This window comes from Microcaecilia unicolor, chromosome 1 (assembly GCF_901765095.1).
Source record: "Microcaecilia unicolor chromosome 1, aMicUni1.1, whole genome shotgun sequence".
NCBI lineage: Eukaryota > Metazoa > Chordata > Amphibia > Gymnophiona > Siphonopidae > Microcaecilia > Microcaecilia unicolor.
In genome coordinates, this window is record NC_044031.1 from 530,407,942 (window position 1) to 530,426,927 (window position 18,986).

Sequence of the window (18,986 nt, forward strand, 5' to 3'; positions counted from 1 at the left end):
TATCAGTTATCCTCACACACTGTCCGGTCAGCTGTGTCTTAGATCATCATCAGATCTTTGCATCAGGCTAGCAAAAATGACCACATTAACACACAAAGGATTAGAATACATATGAAACATAACTTATTAAACATATCCAAACAGAACTTGCAATAAACCTTTATCAAATACATTTTCCATTTCTTTAAGTTTCCATTACAACATTTCATATGCCTAATGTAGGAAAACTTTCAAAATCCATATCAGGTCAGAGACCTGAAGTTAATGGCATATCATAAATTTGCTTATAGATAAGCACAAATTTGCACCATAAAAAGAAAGTAGGATAGCATAGCTATATCTTGTCTACTGTCTTTCATGCAAAGTTCAAAGTATAACAGAGATAAGACAATGGTAAACAATGGTGCAGTTACTTAAATGTCTTCTTGGAACTTGTTCTTCAACTGGGATGGCAAACGTGAGATGCCATAGGCGTCTGATGCCACAATCAGCATATGTGGTCTGCTTGTAAGAAAAACAAAAAGATTATGATGTCAGATGCTCGCAGCATTCCACATTGGCCATCCCAGTTGACAAATACCTTTTGGAGCAATATGCCTCCAGGAAGAAATTATAACAATCAAAAATGAAGGTGCTAAAAACAATTGGATAATGAAGGGAGCCAAGCTATATCTCAAACTCAAATATGCTCTACTTCCCAACAATTTCTCGAACTTCTACTCAAAAGATCAGTAGAATCATGATAGGATTTGTCAGACAAGTGTACCCGCCTCCTCTTTGGCTAGATGAGCCAGTCATATAACTAGGGGCGGTACCACAATCTTCATTGATCCATTTTTAAGCTTTTTTCTATTAATCCCAACTTTATTTAACAAAAAAGAATTTTAAAAATATTATTTATATTTTCAAGAGTATTTTTATCATTCTTTATAGTCCACATTCATAAGAAGGTAACATGATATCTCTTGAATTAAAGATGAGTACTTAACCTTTTAGCTGTAAGCAGCAGTACATAATGGAGACCAAATGTCACCTACATAGATCCATGCAGGGCCGTGCCAATGCAGTAAGCGGGGTAAGCAAGGCAGGGGGGCACCTGCCTTCGAGGGGCCCTGCTGCCCTGCCATCCACTCACTTGCAAAATCTTTTATCTGAAGTTGCAATTCTCCTATCTCCCCTGTCCTCCTTTTCATGGCAAAATCTTTTAACTGAAATTGCACCAGAAGTGTAAGCAACAACGCAGCAGTATGCACTGAGGCAGGCAGGCTCTTCAAGTTATTTGGAAGAATGCAACCAGATTGCTATATATGCTTTGGTTTGGGGATAACTCCTCACTCAGGGTGAGCTTCAGAGCTTGAACAGCATTCAAATTAAAGAGAACCTCAAATTTTAAAAGTGCTAAAAATAAGTTTTAAAAGTATTTTCATTAAATCTAATTGCAGAATTCAGGTGCTGGGAGTCTGTACTTGGTTGTCATATGCTCAGATTTATTTAAATCATATGCAAATTAGTCCATTTTTGGGAGGTTCTCATTTGTATATTTATGGATAAAAAATGATGGAATGTTTACAGCCTTAATGTTAGGTCATGGCTCTGATCAAAAGTGTGGAGTTTGATCCAAAAACGAAGGGTTTATCTAGTGTTTTTCACTAAAAATTCCCATGAGTGTCTGTATGTTAATCTGCATTCAAATAGAGCTCTCTGATTGGATGATCAGCTTCTGTTAGAAATCTGCCTGGAAGGGAACAGAGTGAGACAGCAACTGACCATGGGTTTGGCCAAGAGAGACATGCAGCTGTGAGTTCCTGTGTGTGTTGACTGAAATTATAAAAGAGTGCCTGATTATGTGGTAAATGAGAAAATATGAATGAAAAGAGGTTGGTGGAGATTGAAGTTTCTCTAGTGAGAAAAGGATCTGAATATTTCAGGATTACTTGAAGTTTATGAAGAATAGAAAAGGGTGAATTTCAGTTTAAGAGTGTTTAAATCCTATAAGCTATATAAAGGCTAGGTAGATTTAAGTGACTGTAAGCAAGGAAACCTTAATATTTGATCTGAAATAAATATTTGATCTGAGATAGTTGATCAGAGATAAATGTTTGATCTGAATTATATCCTTTGGTGCAAAGGAGATTAGAAAAAGAATCTTTGGAAACTAAGAGGAATTGCTCACATTTTGAATTAGCATTCCTATTTTGAGTTGGAAATCTTTGAAGTGTTATGAAAATACATTTTGCTTTAATGAAAATGCTAAACTTTAGAGTCAGAGACTTATCAATGAGGGATACATACAGTGCTATTTTTTCCTGAGGTCCGACTTACTTGCCTGCTCCCTTCTGTTCCTGCTCTGCTAGATGGGGGGGGGGGGGCGCCAACTGATAGTCTGCAGGGGGGCACCAGAGACCCTAGGCACGGCCCTGGATCCATGTTTCGCTAACAAGCTGTCTCAAGGTAGTCTCCTATAATATAAAAAAGTAGTACAAGATTAGTCCATAGGTACTGACAGAGCTATCATGCACAAATTAAAGATTGACCTTCACTAACCATAGGTTTCATCCAGACGACGGTTTCAAAATGGCCACCATAATTTTTTTAAAAGAAGGCTTTATAGCCAATTCAAATATTCACGTGATATACAGAGCACCAATCAAAACTCAACGACAGACACAGCTGATCACTAGTAAACACCGGGTCAAATTAATGTGAGCCATTCGATTTCCCGATTCAATCCATATGGTTCTACAGCATTTTTCTAAATTGCCACCCTCCCACCCTTCTCCTACATTATCTATTATCCGCCATCGTAAATCTGCTATTTGATGTTGACATTCAGCCCAATGTTGTACCAAGGGGGCTTCCATTTTATTAGTAAGGATCCTGGACTTATGTTCTGTAAGGCGTACTTTAATTGCTCTCATACTTCTCCCTACATAGATTTTGTTACAAGGACATTGAATGATATATACTGCCATTTTTGTAGTACAGTCTGAATTACAGGAGGATTTGATTTTACGCTGTGATTGTGGATTGGCCCATATCGAACCTACTATTGAAGTCTGATACCATTGACAGTGTCCACAGGTGGAATGCAATAGTACATCATTTTGCTTAGTATGGTATTGATTTTTCCAAGATAGTATCTCTCCTATATTTTTCGCATGTGTAAAAGCTAGGAGGCTTCTCCATAAATAGAGTGTCCATCTGTAGAATATGCCAATGAGACATAATTATTTGCACTATAGATTTGGTCATTGATGAATATGGTAATACACAGACCAGACGGTTCTGTTCTTCACAATTTCTGTAGTTCAGAAGTAGTTCTTGCTTAGAGAAATGCGCTCTCAGGTACGCTTTATGAACAGTCCTGGGGGGGGGGGGGGGGGATAGCCTCTGCCTCTTGCTAAAAGCTTAGTGGCGAGACATTTGGCGTGGAATTTAAAGTCATCCAAGGAGGAACAGAGTCTTCTGAGCCTTAAAAATTGGCCCACCGGTAGATTACTTTTCAGATGATAAGGATGAAAACTCTTAAAATGTAAATAATTATTACGATCTGTTTGTTTACTGTACAATGATGTAACAATAGTTCCTTCCGATTTTTCCATATGAATGTCCAAAAAATTTATATATTGCTGATGATAACTAGCAGTAAACTTTAAATTCCCATCTAAGGTATTAATCCATTCAATAAATTGAAGCAATGACTCCCGTGTTCCTTTCCATATAAAAATATGTCATCCAGGTATCTTTTCCAAATTAATATTGATGAGGTGAAAAATTCTGATGAATATATGTAAGATGTTTCAAAAAGGTCCATATAAAGTGTAGCCACTGAAGGGGCTTGCGTCGCACCCATTGCCACACCATGGATTTTTTTAAAACAATGTATTATTTACCAGAAAGTTAGCCTTAATTACCAGCTTAGCCAGATCCATTAAGAAGATAGTGGGAATACGAGGAGTAGGACTCCTATCTTTCAGGATAGCTTTAATAAGATTTAAAGCTGAGTCTTGCGGGATGTTCATATACAGGGCAGCAACATCGAGAGTGACAAAATGACAAAATGTGGGACTGTCAGGTCCATATCTACATCATTTCCAAAGGAAAGTAATGTTTTAGTTTGATTTGCAAAAGAAAACAGTTTTCAAAAGCATAATGCCAGGAATTTTCTTTCTTGTAATCCAGAATTATGTGCAACTATACAACTCCTCCTCTCCATAACCCATCCCTTAGGGCTTTGTAATCCAAGGCTACTCCCGATGCCTCTGATCACAATCCACTTCCCTCAGGATCAGACTTCCCTGTCTGTTATCCTTCCAGCGATGTACCTCTCAGGGCTGCACCCTGGTCTTGAACAGGCTTCCCCTGCTCCAACTCCTGCTCCCGGGTTCCGCTTACCTACCTGAAGCTTCTCTCACTGTCTCAGTTTCTGCTGTTAGGTACAGGAACTCCTCTTTAATTCCAGCCCTAGTTTATTCTGCCTTTCCAGGATAGCCTTCTCCTACTAGGGTCCTGACGGGGATGAAAGCAACCAAAGACCACTTGGACCAGCAAACAAGAACTTTTGTTACCTTCAAACTTCACCCTGTCAATCACACATTTTCTTTCTGCAACTTCTCAAATAACACACTTCCTTTGGGCTGGCCTTTCCTCCCACCCAGGGACATCCCACAGACTCTCCCAGTGACTCCAGGGAAAACCCACACCACTCAGTAATCCCCATATAATGGGGGATTACACCCCCCCCCCAGTTAAGAAAAGATAACTGTCCTGGTTCCATCATAGGAAATCATCTTCCATTGTCCTCAAGGGCCAAACTTTTACTGCCCTCTATCTCTCAAGGGTTACCAACACCTTTAATAACACCAAACATTTTGCAAAACATAATTACCATTATGCATCAATACCTTCTCACGCAAATCTTAAACACTTAGTCAATTGCTCTTTACCAGGACATCACGTTGATGCAGTATACATTATCATCTTCCAATTTATCTGTGTTCCCTTTTTTTTTTCTGTTCCCACCGTGCACATTTATCACATTTCAGTAAAGTCATGACACCCAGTTGCTACAAGGGTGGCAACCTGCTTAAGTCTTTATTCTGTACTTTACCCAGTGTAAATATCAAGACACCCAGATATCTCCAAGGATGGCAACATGTTTAAAGTTTTTTTATTTTTAAATTATTATACCATACCCTTCATTTAGTTTACTTTAATCTCTTTTTTAAGCATGAGTCAGGATACCTGTGATGACTCAGAGGTAACAACCTGTTCGGTCTTTAGCTTCCTCATGTTTCTTCCTCTGGAACACATTGTATGAAACCAAACAGGAGTAGAGGATGGCCAACAGAAACTCTAACACAGGAAATAGTGCTTAAAGGATACTTTATTCACTGCTTGGACAGAAGGACCCAACATGGTCTGTGTTTCGGCGTAATCAGATGCCTGCCTCAGGGGTCACAATGATGTTCCCACAGAACACTCCTCCACTTTATTACCCACCATGATGTTTCCCTTTCCATCCCATGATAGCCAAAGAGCAAACATTTTTTGTTAACATAACCCAAGAACTTTTATTCAACATAATTATCTTTCACTTCAAACACTATAGGAAGTTTATAACCACACAACATAATTTTCTTCTTCTTCCGAAAGGCACAGTTTCATTTTTCCCAACCATGAACACAAGCTACTGTTTCTTCTTTTGTGCTAGCAACATAACTTTCAGTCATACAAACATTATCAGTGTCAATAGTTCAAGACAAAATGCACTTTTCTCTTGGGAGATTGTCCAGCTGTCCCTCTCAGCTATACCACTTAGGAGTGGGCTTTTGAACCAGCACTTCCCCATGGATGAATCTGTCTACCACGTGGAACTGGGTTTGATAGTAAGAATCTACCACCTCCACATGGTGAATCTGGATGGAGCGTCCCACAATCTAGTCTCTGTACTGGGAATCAACATGGTTTCTCATATGAAGGTCCTCCACCTCAGGTCTCATTCTCCTGAAGATCTCAGCTCAGGCCTATACATCCCTCTGAGCATCCACCAGGCACATGACATTCAATGGCACATGTGGGTAGCGCAAATCCCATATTTCCATTAACAGCTTTTTAAGGTACTGGTCAATCTGGTTCACCTTAGGCAGACGTTCACCACTAACTTTCCTTGGCTCAATCCAAGGCTCCTCCAGCAGTTCAGCAGGCACTGGATCTCCCAGCCAGCAGCCCTCCAACTCCTCAGGAATTAAAGCAGGCAATACTCCCTCCACAGGTGTATTGGTTCACATCCAGGTCCTCTGGAGCAAGTGGTCCACTTACGGGCTGTTCACTACCCAGTCAGTGGCCAAGGGCACGGGGATGTTCACGTCTACTTCTCCCATGGCCAAGCCATAATCCACAATTATGTACAACTATACAACTCCTCCTGTCCACCATAACCCATCCCTTAGGGCTTCATAATCCAGGGCTGTTCCCGATGTTTCTGATCACAATCCACTTCCCTCAGGATCAGACCTCCCTGTGGCATGAAATATGTATGTTTGCATCACTTAGGAGTCATCAGTGCAGAAAAAGCCAAACCAACTCCCCCCCCCCCCCCCTTTCAAAAAAACCAAACCAAAACTGAGTGTGGGATACAAGACAAGGCAGGAGCAAGTCTATATATTACTAAAGGAAGTGGGGGTTTTCTAGAGTTTACCAATAAACACATATTTTAATTTTTTGGCATCAGGGTTTTTTTTTTTTAAAACATCTGTGTTTATTGGTTAAAGTGGTTCCCAAACCTGGTCCTGGAGGCATCCCAGCCATTCAGGTTTTCAGGATATCCACAATGAATATTCATGAGAGAGATCTGGATGCAGTGGAAGCAATACATGCAAATATCTCTCATGAATATTCATTAAAGATATCCTGAAAACCCAAATGGCTGGGATGCCTTCAAGACCAGGTTTGGGAACCACCTAAAATCAGAAGCCTTACTTATAAACTACAGGTCCCTCTGGAAGATCATATCGCTTGAGTCTTGCAGTAGGAAATGCTAAATAAAACATTCTCAGCTATGCAGCACCTTAAGATCCTGCTGACTTTGCTGGGTCTAAATATCCAAATAATTTCAATTTCTTTTCCAGTGTGTTCTGAGATATGTTGTTGGAATTCAGCCTAGGCTTGACCACTGAACACAAGGCTTGTGAAACCTGCTCTGCGAACTCTAGAGCAACTCAGGTTTTCAGGATATCCACAATGAATATGCATATGACAGATTTGCATACAATTTGTCTCCAAAGCATGCAAATATTCTGGGAGCAAATTCACTTGGATAACCTGAAAATCCAAACAATTACAGGTTCATCAGGACAGGTCTGAGAAGTTCTGACCGGGGGGTGGGGGGAGATTATCAATGTGGGCTGTTCTTAAGACCAGTGGCGTTCCTAGCCTGGCTGACACCTGGGGCGGATCGCCGATGCGCCCCCCCCCCCAGCAAAACTACACCCCCCCCCGGGTGCAGCGCGACCCCCCTGGGTGCATTTTTACCTGTTGGGGGGGGGGGGTGGCGCGCTCCTGTTAGCTCCGAGTCCGCTCGTTCCCTCCCTGCTGCTCCCTCTGCCCCAGAGCAGGAAGTAACCTGTTCTGCGCAGAGGGAACAGCAGGGAGGGAACGAGCGGACTCTGACCAACAGGCGCGCGGCACCCCCCAGTGGTTTGCACCCAGGGCGGACCGCCCCCACCGCCCCCCCCCCCCCCCTTGGTACGCCACTGCTTAAGACAGGCTATTTTACTACTAGCTTGTGCTATTTCAGCACGTCCCATTTTATGCAGTGAGACCTAGTTACTAATAATGGGGTTATCAGTAAAATAGCACATATTAATGGTAGTCCAGGCTTATAACTTCCACCTTAAGAAAAAAAGAAATAATCACTTCTCTATGTAGTAAAAGTGAGCCAAGTATAGATCATTCAAACCATTGTGATATCACTGATGTGGTTGACTCTTTGGCATTGTTGGAATGAGGCATTATGACATCACAATATCAGCTTTGGTCACCAGAGACTGAAACTCTTCACACTAAAGGTGAGGGGGGGGGGGGGGGGGGTAGATAACAGCATGGGCTACCATTAAGATGTGTTATTTTACCATTAACTAATGCTACTTTAGCACAAGTCCCATTTTATGCAATGAGACTTGATTACTAATAATTTGGGTTAACAGTAAAATATCACGTCTTAACAGTAGCCCATATTGATAACCCCCCCCCCCCTTTACAGGGTTATTTTCTAAAGAGAAGGGCGCCCATCTTTAGACACAAATCGGAAGATGGGCATCCTTCTCACAGGGTCGCCCAAATCGGCATAATCGAAAGCCGATTTTGGGTGTCCCCAACTGCTTTCTATTGTGGGGATGACCAAAGTTCACAGGGGCATGAAGGAAGCATAGCGAAGGCGGGACTGGGGCGTGCTTAACAGATGGGCGTCCTCAGCCAGTAAAGGAAAAAAGAAGGGCATCCCTGACGAACACTTGGATGACTTTACTTGGTCCTTTTTTTTTACGACCATGTCACAAAAATGTGCCCTCAATGACCAGATGACCACCGGAGGAAATCGGGGATGACCTCCCCTTACTCCCCCAGTGGTCACTAACCCCCTGCCACCCTAAAAAAATTTAAAAATATTTTTCCAGCCTCTATGCCAGCCTCAAATATGCTTGATCCCTTATTATGTCTTATTTACTGGCTTACAGTATTGAGAGCTGGACCACTCAAAGGAAGCTATAGACTACGACAGTTTCACTTCCACTGGGGCCCCACCGATGAATATGGCTCTGAGCACACCGTGGATGGCCAGGAATATGCAGCAGAGGTAAGGCATTCTGCAAAATCTGGCTGCAGCAATGAACACATAATCAGCTAACTTTCTTAAGGTCATATCCAATCAGTAGCTTGGATTTCTCTAGCTGTTTCCTATTTACAAATAAAGGTGCATAACTTTGAGAAAGCAGTGTTGTATGGTGCAAAATCCCTGAATAGAACATGTACGGGGGCAATCTTATAACCAGACACCTATGTGAGAAGTCCATAAAGTACCTATTTCAGTGGTTCCCAAACCTGATCCTGCAGGCACCCCAGGCCCAGTCAGTCAAGTTTTCAGGATATCTACAGTGAATATTCATGAGATAGATTTGAATGAGGTGGAGGCAGTGTATGCAAATCTCTCTCATGAATATTCATTGTAGATATCCTGAAAACCTGATTGGCTGGGGCACCTCCAGGACCAGGTTTGGGAACCACTGACCTTTTTAAAAAGGCAACCCAGGTGTTTATGTACCTTTACAAAATAAGCACCAACCTCCAGTATCACACAAAACCTATGCACAAATTTACACCTGCTTCAAAAAAGGAGCATATGGGTGCATGTATTCTTCACATGTACCCATGCAATTTATAAAAGACACATGTATACTGCAACTCTGCTTCTGCTCTACTCGGCTTATCCACAAATCACTTAAAATTAGTGCACTCACTCCATGTGCCTATTGCTCATGTTTGATATATTCTTACTGTACACCGCCTTGAGTGAATTCCTTCAAAAAGGTGGTAAATAAATTCTAATAAATAAATACTTTTATCCATGTGTGTAGTCAACTAAGTTTACAAAAACCCTTTTCTGTTTGTTGAACTGATTTTACATGTGGGAAAAGCTTTATAAAATTTAGCCCCTAAAAGTGCAGATGTTTGGGGCTGTTACTCTGTTAGCAAGTACATGTATTCTTGCTCAGTCTCAGTAAACATGTTTTCGTTCTTTTTCAGTTGCATTTGGTTCACTGGAATGCAGAAAAATACCCCAGTTTTGTTGATGCTGCTCAGCAGCCAGATGGCTTAGCTGTAGTGGGTGTGCTTGTGAAGGTGAGGAATCGCTGGCCATTTGATTGCTGCATTTAACATTTTTTTTGCCTCTTTTTCAATATAGTACTTGGGAGAAAGAGACCATTTTTTGGGGGGGGAGAGTAGGATAGAGGAGCAGGAAGAGTGTTGGGGGGGGGGGGGGGGGTTATCCTTGCGCTGCACTGAATTTCTCTTTTCTTTCACATACATCCCACCATTTATATCCTGCTTATATTAATTATAGAATCAAAGTGGGTTAGATAATATTATAATTAATAATCTCTTATATAAAATAGAACCTTAGATTTAAGTAGAACTCTTAGACTTTTACAATCTCTTGCTTTCCAGGGATGTAGGCTGACTGCTTAAATTGATAGTGCATCAGAAAAAAATGATTCTTCTAAGCTCATTTCCCCCTAAAGTGCATTCCCTATGAGGAAAGGCTAAAGTGAGTAGGGCTTTTCAGCTTGCAGAAGAGATGGCTGAGGGGAGAAATGATAGCGATCTATAAAATACTGAGTGGAGTGGAACAGGTAGAGGGAATTCACATGTTTATTCTTTCCAAAAATATTAGGACTAGGGGGCATGCAATGAAGCTACTGAGTAGTAAATTTAAAACAAACCAGAGAAAATATTTCTTCATGCAACATATAATTAAACTCTGGAATTTGTTGCCACAGAATGTGGTAAAAGCAGTTAGCTTAGCAGGGTTTAAAAAAGGGTTGGATAATTTCCTAAAAGAAAAGTCCATACATCATTATTAAGATGGATTTGGCAAAATCCACTGCTTATCCTACTATATAAATGAAGAGTGACCGACGTGCCACGCATGCGCAGAACATCTGCGCATGCGTGACACGTCACAAATCTCTTCCGAGTTCCGACGTTGGCCGGCGAGTACCGGGCGGGCGGGGATCGTCCGACAGCAGCTCCGAGGCGCACTCCGTCTCTGACAGGTACGATGAGCTGCTGCCGCCGCTGCTGTGACCCGGGCGCTTTCCTCTGCCACCATCCCCCGGGGCAGCTTTCCTGGGCGGGGGCTCGGCTGCACCCGGCGTTGCTCTGACTGCTTTCTTGCCCGTTTTAATGGGCTCAACGGCTTGTTCTAGGATAAGCAGCATAAAATCTGTTTTGCTGTTCTGGGATCTTGCCAGGTACTTGTGACCTGGATTGACCACTGTTCGAAACAGGATACTGGGCTTGATGGACCTTATGTTCTTATTGCCATTAGGGATGGGTTAACATTTAGCGATCAGTTTACTTCTCATTTCATTTATTTCCCCCATTCTTTTTTTTACAATAAAGCATCTGTATTTTACAGCTCTGCGTCAATCGGCGTCTTTTTCCTTCAGTGTACGCCACCACCATAGTAACATAGTAAATGACGGCAGAAAAAGACCTGCATGGTCCATCCAGTCTGCCCAACAAGACAAACTCATATGTGCTACTTTTTGTGTATACCCTACTTTGATTTGTACCTGTCCTTTTCAGGGCACAGACCATATAAGTCTGCCCAGCACTATCCCCGCCTCCCAACCACCAGTCCCGCCTCCCACCACCGGCTCTGGCACAGACCATATAAGTCTGCCCAGCACCATCCCTGCCTCCCGCCACCGGCTCTACCACCCAATCTCGGCTAAGCTCCTTAGGATCCATTCCTTCTGAACAGGATTCCTTTATGTTTATCCCATGCGTGTTTGAATTCTGTTACCGTTTTCATTTCCACCACCTCCCACGGGAGGGCATTCCAAGCATCCACTACTCTCTTCGTGAAAAAATACTTCCTGACATTTTTCTTGAGTCTGCCCCCCTTCAATCTCATTTCATGTCCTCTCGTTCTACCGCCTTCGCACCTCCGGAAAAGGTTCGTTTGCGGATTAATACTTTTCAAATATTTGAACGTCTGTATCATATCACCCCTGTTTCTCCTTTCTTCCAGAGTATACATGTTCATGTCATCAAGTCTCTGCTCATACGTCTTGTAACGCAAATCCCTTACCATTCTCGTAGCTTTTCTTTGCACCGCTTCAATTCTTTTTACATCCTTCGCAAGGTACGGCCTCCAAAACCACATTCCCTCTTGCAGCTACTTGTGCTTTCCTTTTTCACAGAAATTTTCATTTTAGCAATTATGCTGTTTTTCAGCCAGCTACTTATGTACCTTCTTACATTTGCTTTTGACGCACATTCAATGCTCTGGGGGTACTTCACATTTGAATCATGTTACAGTATCAAACTCCACGTGTTTTTGACTTTTTTACATCTTCACCTGAATGATTACTTTGCTATTTTAGCCCTCTTGCATTGGACTTAGTGGTACTATCACATTAGAATCATGTTCAAAATCACTTACTACTTTTACAAAACATTATATTTTTTACGTCTCTTTTGGAGTGTTCTGGTTCACTTCATTTTTTATACCTACTGCTTCACCTGTTGTTTACCCTTGTTTTTTTTTTCTCATCAGACATTTTTGCTTTTAAAGTCAGATTGTTTTTATCTACTGATCGACTGATATACTAGGTCATTGTTTCTGCACAAGGTATGTGCAAGATGCAGCTTTCACTTGTTTGTTTTTGATTTACAGTTTTTCAATGTTGTATCCATTGTTTAATATTCATGTATTTATTTATTCACTTTTTTGATTGTATAGTTGCATTTTAAATCCATATTCTGTGGTCATTCGGCATTATATTTGTACATCATTGACTTAAGATGTATTATTGTTTTTTTTTACTTTGGTTTTTAATTGGCATCTTTAACTATGTTTACATATTTTTAAATTATGTGTTTCTTTTTGTCTAGACCCCTGACACTAGCGGTTTCACTGAAACACGAGCCATGTTGGGTCTGCTTAATAAAGTATTGATTTGACGCCCCCCCTCCCCCCCCACACACACACAATTCTTGGAGGCTCCTTGTGCTTCTTTGGCTACTTTGCTCTGTTTGGGTTTGCTTTGCATTCCCTCTTCTATTTTTCCTGTAATTTCTGGTGACATAGGAAATGCCAATAACATTTCCTAGGTTGTTTCATGTTGTTACCAAAAACAGCCTCTTATGCTCTCTTCTCTGTGCCCTCCCAGCCAGGGCAAGCAGGAACCTTTTTGGTTGGAGGAGCCAAATCAACCAATCTCTAGTCCTGCCCCCAAGCTTTCTAGTTGAGGATGTTGCCTTGGGCAAAATATTGATAGGGCATGGCCCCAATGGACCACCCCATTCTACTACCTATGCCCCCACTCCTTGTTACTGCAGGAGTTAGAGAAAGTATTTCCCCATCTCTGAATCATTCATCTAGTCACAATTAGTTAAATACAGGGCATAAGCACCCTATATAAGAGGCAGGGGTGGACTGACCATACGGGCAACTGAGCAGTGCCCGAGAGCCCTGTGCTGTTGGGGGGGGGGGGCAGTGCTTCCATCCCACATGCCCGATTTGCAATGTCCTTCTCTCTCCTCTGGAGCTGGGACCGGGACGCTCCCATCCCCGAATCCTCCCTTTGCAGGCAGGGGCACTGGCAGCTAAATTGGCCATCTGCCGCTGATACCGGAACTTCCCTCTGCCATGGCCCGCCCCTTCTGACATCACTTCCTTCTTCCACAAGCATGGGCTTTGGCAGAGGGAAGTTCCAATGTCAGTGGCAGATGGCTGATTTAGCTACAGGACTAAAGTAAAAGGTCAGTGGCAGGGAGAGGAAGAGATAGACTAGTGCTGGATGGAGCAGGGGAGAGATAAATAAAGAGAGAGAGAGAGAGAGAGAAACAGGATAATGCTGGTGGGGAGGAAGAGAGATAGAGGGGAGATGCTGTATGGCAGGGGAGAAAGAGAGAGAGAGAGAGATGGGGGAGAGAGAGAGAGAGTGAGAGAGACAGAGAGAGAGAGAGAGAGAGAGAGAGAGAGAGAGAGAGAGAGAGAGAGGAGATGCTGCATGGCGGCGGTGGAGGTGAGAGACACACAGAGGCTAAATCCAGAGGTCAATATTCCATCCTCATTCTTCTTGATCTTTCCGCTGCTTTTGACACTGTCGATCACAGCATACTTCTCGATACCCTGTCCTCACTTGGATTCCAGAGCTCTGTCCTTTCCTGGTTCTCTTCCTACCTCTCCCTCCGCACCTTTAGTGTTCACTCTGGTGGATCCTCTTCTACTTCTATCCCTCTGCCTGTCGGCGTACCTCAGGGTTCTGTTCTTGGTCCCCTCCTCTTTTCTATCTACACTTCTTCCCTTGGTTCATTAATCTCATCCCATGGCTTTTCCTACCATCTCTATGCTGATGACTCCCAAATCTACCTTTCTACCCCTGATATCTCACCTTGCATCCAAACCAAAGTTTCAGCGTGCTTGTCTGACATTGCTGCCTGGATGTCTCAACGCCACCTGAAATTAAATATGACCAAAACCGAGCTTCTCATTTTCCCCCCCAAACCCACCTCCCCGCTCCCCCCATTTTCTATTTCTGTTGATGGCTCTCTCATTCTCCCTGTATCCTCAGCTCGAAACCTTGGGGTCATCTTTGACTCTTCTCTCTCCTTCTCTGCTCATATCCAGCAGACCGCCAAGACCTGTCGTTTCTTTCTTTACAACATCCGTAAAATCCGCCCCTTTCTTTCCGAGCACTCTACCAAAACCCTCATCCACACCCTTGTCACCTCTCGTTTAGACTACTGCAATCTGCTTCTTGCTGGCCTCCCACTTAGTCACCTCTCCCCTCTCCAGTCGGTTCAAAACTCTGCTGCCCGTCTCATCTTCCGCCAGGGTCGCTTTACTCATACTACCCCTCTCCTCAAGACCCTTCACTGGCTCCCTATCCGTTTTCGCATCCTGTTCAAACTTCTTCTACTAACCTATAAATGTATTCACTCTGCTGCTCCCCAGTATCTCTCCACACTCATCCTTCCCTACACCCCTTCCCGTGCACTCCGCTCCATGGATAAATCCTTCTTATCTGTTCCCTTCTCCACTACTGCCAACTCCAGACTTCGCGCCTTCTGTCTCGCTGCACCCTACGCCTGGAATAAACTTCCTGAGCCCCTACATCTTGCCCCATCCTTGGCCACCTTTAAATCTAGACTGAAAGCCCACCTCTTTAACATTGCTTTTGACTCGTAACCACTTGTAACCACTTGCCTCCACCTACCCTCCTCTCTTCCTTCCCGTTCACATTAATTGGTTTGATTTGCTTACTTTATTTATTTTTTGTCTATTAGATTGTAAGCTCTTTGAGCAGGGACTGTCTTTCTTCTATGTTTGTGCAGCGCTGCGTATGCCTTGTAGCGCTATAGAAATGCTAAATAGTAGTAGTAGTAGTAGTAGGGAGAGACAGAAGAGTAAATGAAAAATTGGAGAATGAGAAGAAGGGGAATGGAAGGGCTTGGCTGTGGGAAAGATATAGAATGCTGTAGGTAGATGTAGTGAAAAAAAGAGAAATTGAAGACTGGATAGCAAGAATGAATGAAATCTGAAAGAATAAGATCAGTGTCAGACAGATGTAGTGGAGGAAGTGTAGAAGATGGAAGGAGAGAGAATTATAACAAATGAACAGGAGACCTTGGAAAGAGAGCTAAGAGATGACAGGAAAGCAGTAACAAGAGACAGGGACCTACACGATTAGAAAAGTTAAATGGCCAGAACAACAAAAGTGGAAATAAGAATTTTATTTTTAATTTAGGGTTAAGTGTAGTTGCAATGTTAGCTCACTTAGGGCTCCTTTTACCAAGCAGCGGTAAAAGGGGTCCTGTGGTGGCATCAGCGTGTGGGTTTGCAGCTCAGTCAGGCCCCCTTTTACTGCTACCAGTAAAAGGCTTAAAAAAAAGGAAATGGTCATGTTGTAAGTTAAACGCTTGCTGTGAGGCCATTTTCTGAGGGATTCCTTGCTGCTTCCTATTTAGGAGGTGGTAGGGGCTCCGGTGGTAGCCCGGTGGTAACTGGGCAGTGCATAGAGCACTGCCCGATTACCACCGGGCACGCATCCTGCGCTAGAAAATACAAAAGTGATCTAATCACCACATGCTGGATGCCAGAACTACTGCCGGTCTCCTGAGCAAGCCCAGCAGTAGGGACAATTTGGCACACAGTGACACAGTGGTAAGGTTACCACTGCTTTGTAAAAGGGCCCCTTAATAAGTTTAAACAAAAATGGAAAATGAGGAGACAGGGCCGTGCCAACCAGGTAAGCGAGGTAAGCATGGCAGGAGGGCGCCGACCTCTAGAGGGCGCCGCCGTGCCATGCTTACCCTCGCCGTTTACCTCAGGACCCCGATAGCAGCCCTGCCTTCAGTGGCATACCAAAGTCGGAGCGGTCCGCCCCGGGTGTCACTGGGGGGGGGGGGGGGGGGGGGTGCTGTGCTCCGCTCCTGCTGTTAAAGAAAAATCGGTGAAGCAGCATTGCAGGGAGCGCCTCGCTTATGCCCTGCAGCTGCTTGTAAAAGAAACAAATTTCCTTCTCCTCCTCGTCTTCGTCGGGCCTTGCGTCTCTCACTATGTCCCGCCCTCCTCTGAGGTAACTTCCTCTTTCCGCGAGGGCGGGACATAGTGAGAGAAGCAAGGCCCAATGAAGACGAGGAGGAGAAGGAAATCTGTTTCTTTTACAAGCAGCTGCAGGGCAGAAGCGAGGGGCAGGAGAAGAGGGCTGCTTCTGGTCGCCATCTGGTCAGGAACATCCAGCTGGAGCAGCCCTGCGAGTGTAAAGCTGGCCAAAAGAAATGCACTTGCCACAGACCAGGGAAAAAAGAGACCTGGTTGTTTTCCCGGTTTTCAACCGGTTGGAGCTGTGGATTGCACGCAGACTGGACGGACCTGAGTAACAAACTGGGTCCCTGCTGTTGTGGACAACAAAAAGAAGTGAAGCTGAGACCCACAAGGTGAGTTAAAACTGCAGCACCATGCACACACTGACAAGGGCGTGCTTTGCCAGCCCAGCAAGTTTATGCAGCACGGGTAGGAAGGGGCTCTGCTCTAAGACTCAGATTTCTGATTTATTAACACTTCTTTAAATGGTTGCTGTAAAGACTCAAGATCCTTCCTGGCCTGGGGTAGAGTCTTTTGTTTGCAACATGCCTCCTGAGGGGCGGGGAGTTTTTAGTATTATTTGCTTCCATCCACACAAACAAACCGCAACCCCTCCCCCCCTTGCAGGAGCCCACAGAGCTCATAACCATGGACTATTGAAATGTTTGTGTTTTTTTGTATCTGCAGGTGTTAAGAGATGGTGCTGTATTTGTATAGAGAGATCACCAAGGATTTTTTTTTCACTTCTTTATGTAGGCCATGAGTGGGAAAGTGCGGGGTACAAATGTAACTAAAATAAATAAATAGCAGTAGAATCAGGTACTGGGCCAGCTTGATCAGAAAAACAGTCACCAGACAACAAAGGTAGAAAAAAATCATTTTATTTTCATTATAGTGTTTGGAATATGGCCCCTTTGATAATCAGGTGCTCAATGTTAAAAGTTTATATTTCTTTACTTATTTATGGCATTTTATGCTAGATGGGGGGGGGGGGGGGCGCCAACTGATAGTCTGCAGGGGGGCGCCAGAGACCCTAGGCACGGCCCTGTAAGGAGACACCTTTTTATTGGACTAAATATATTTTTGTCTAGCTTTTAGAGGCCAAAACCTCCTTCTTCAGGTCAGGGAAGAGAGCTAAAGGGAGAGGGGGTCTCTAAAGGATGTAATGAATTAGTCCAATAAAAAGGTATCACCTTATTTTCCATTTTTTGTTTTGTTAATTAGTGCCAGTTTTTGAAAGTTACGTCTATTGTCTTTATAATTTGCACAGCAGAAGGAGACATGCACCACTGTTTCTCTTTCTCTGGTATTGCACTATATGCTGAGTCTGGCTTCCTAGGGGTTCAATTTAATTTTTGTCTACATATTTCTATTTTTACTTTTTGTGATTTCATATTCTATAAAAATTAGGATCTATCTGTGTTCTCTGTGTATAAAAAAAGGTATTGAATGTCTTGTAGATTTGAGCTGTACTAATCCATCTTGTTTAGTTTTCCCAATAGGTATATTCTTGTTCTACTGTTTACTGCAATGTTTACAGTGCTGCTTTTCCTAGGTAGGCCCTTGTTGTGTGACTCCTGGAAGTTAGTGCTATTATGATATGATAGAATTGCCTTATAGGTCTTGAGTGACTTTTATAGAGGGTTTGTATTGAGTCACAATATGCCTGGTAATGGATTTTGGATTTGGATTTGGTTCACACTTTTCTCAGTAGTAGGTTAAGGTGAGTTACATTCAGGTAGAGTAGATATTTCCCTGTCCTTGGAGTACTTACTCTCTAAGTTTGTACCTTAGGCAATGGAGAGTTAAGTGACTTGGAGGGGCATAATCGAAGGGTGCCGACCATCTTCAGGGCCGGCTCCGCAAAGGGGCGGTGCCAACCGTATTATTGAAAAAGATGGCCAGCCATCTTTTCTTTCGACAATATGGTTGGGGCCGGCTAAATCTCAACATCTAGGTCAAATGTTGAGATCGCCAGGTTTACAGATGACTGGCTTCAAAAAAGTGGAAAAAAAAATTGAAGTGCTCATCAGGGGCAGCTTTTTCTGTACTACCAGTGAGACTTGAACTGGCCACCTCTGGATTACGAGACTGGTGCTCTAACCACTTGCTTGGCTGTTCCTCCCTTTTGATTATGCCCCTTCAGGTCTCTCTCAGCCAAATGCGCTGTGATTGGCTGAGAGAGACCCCTGTCTGTGATTGGCTGAGCGAGACCTGAAGGGTCATAATCAAAAGGGAGGGACTGCTAAGCAGATGGAGCTGTGGCTAAGTGGTTAGAGCACTAGTTTTGTAATCCAGAGATGGCTGGTTCAAATCCCACTGAAAAAGCCAAGCAAAAATACTTTTGATTTAGGACGTCCCTGAGCACTTCGATTTTTTTTTGGGTTGGAGGGGATTGGTGACCACTGGGGGAGTAAGGGGATCCGGTGGTCATTTGGTCAGTTGGGGCTCCTTTTTGAAGCTTGGTCGTGAAAAAAAAGGGACCAAGTAAAGCCTGCAAAATGCTAGTCAAGCCTGGCTTTTTTTTTCCATTATCGGGCGAAGCCGGCCATCTCGTGAGCACGCCCCCGTCCCACTCCATCCCGCCCCCATCCCGCCTTCACTA

At 43.4% G+C, this 18,986-nt stretch overlaps 1 protein-coding gene across 1 annotated transcript in view; it reads left to right on the forward strand.

Annotated features, from left to right (window-relative positions):
- The window catches only part of LOC115478633 (carbonic anhydrase 13-like), a 41,865-nt gene that overhangs the window by 14,783 nt on the left and 8,096 nt on the right, over positions 1-18,986 (forward strand). The window contains exons 3-4 of the mRNA XM_030216125.1: positions 8,736-8,854; positions 9,802-9,897. Coding sequence (XP_030071985.1) covers positions 8,736-8,854; positions 9,802-9,897 — 215 coding nt within the window. The remainder of the gene's footprint in view (positions 1-8,735; positions 8,855-9,801; positions 9,898-18,986) is intronic.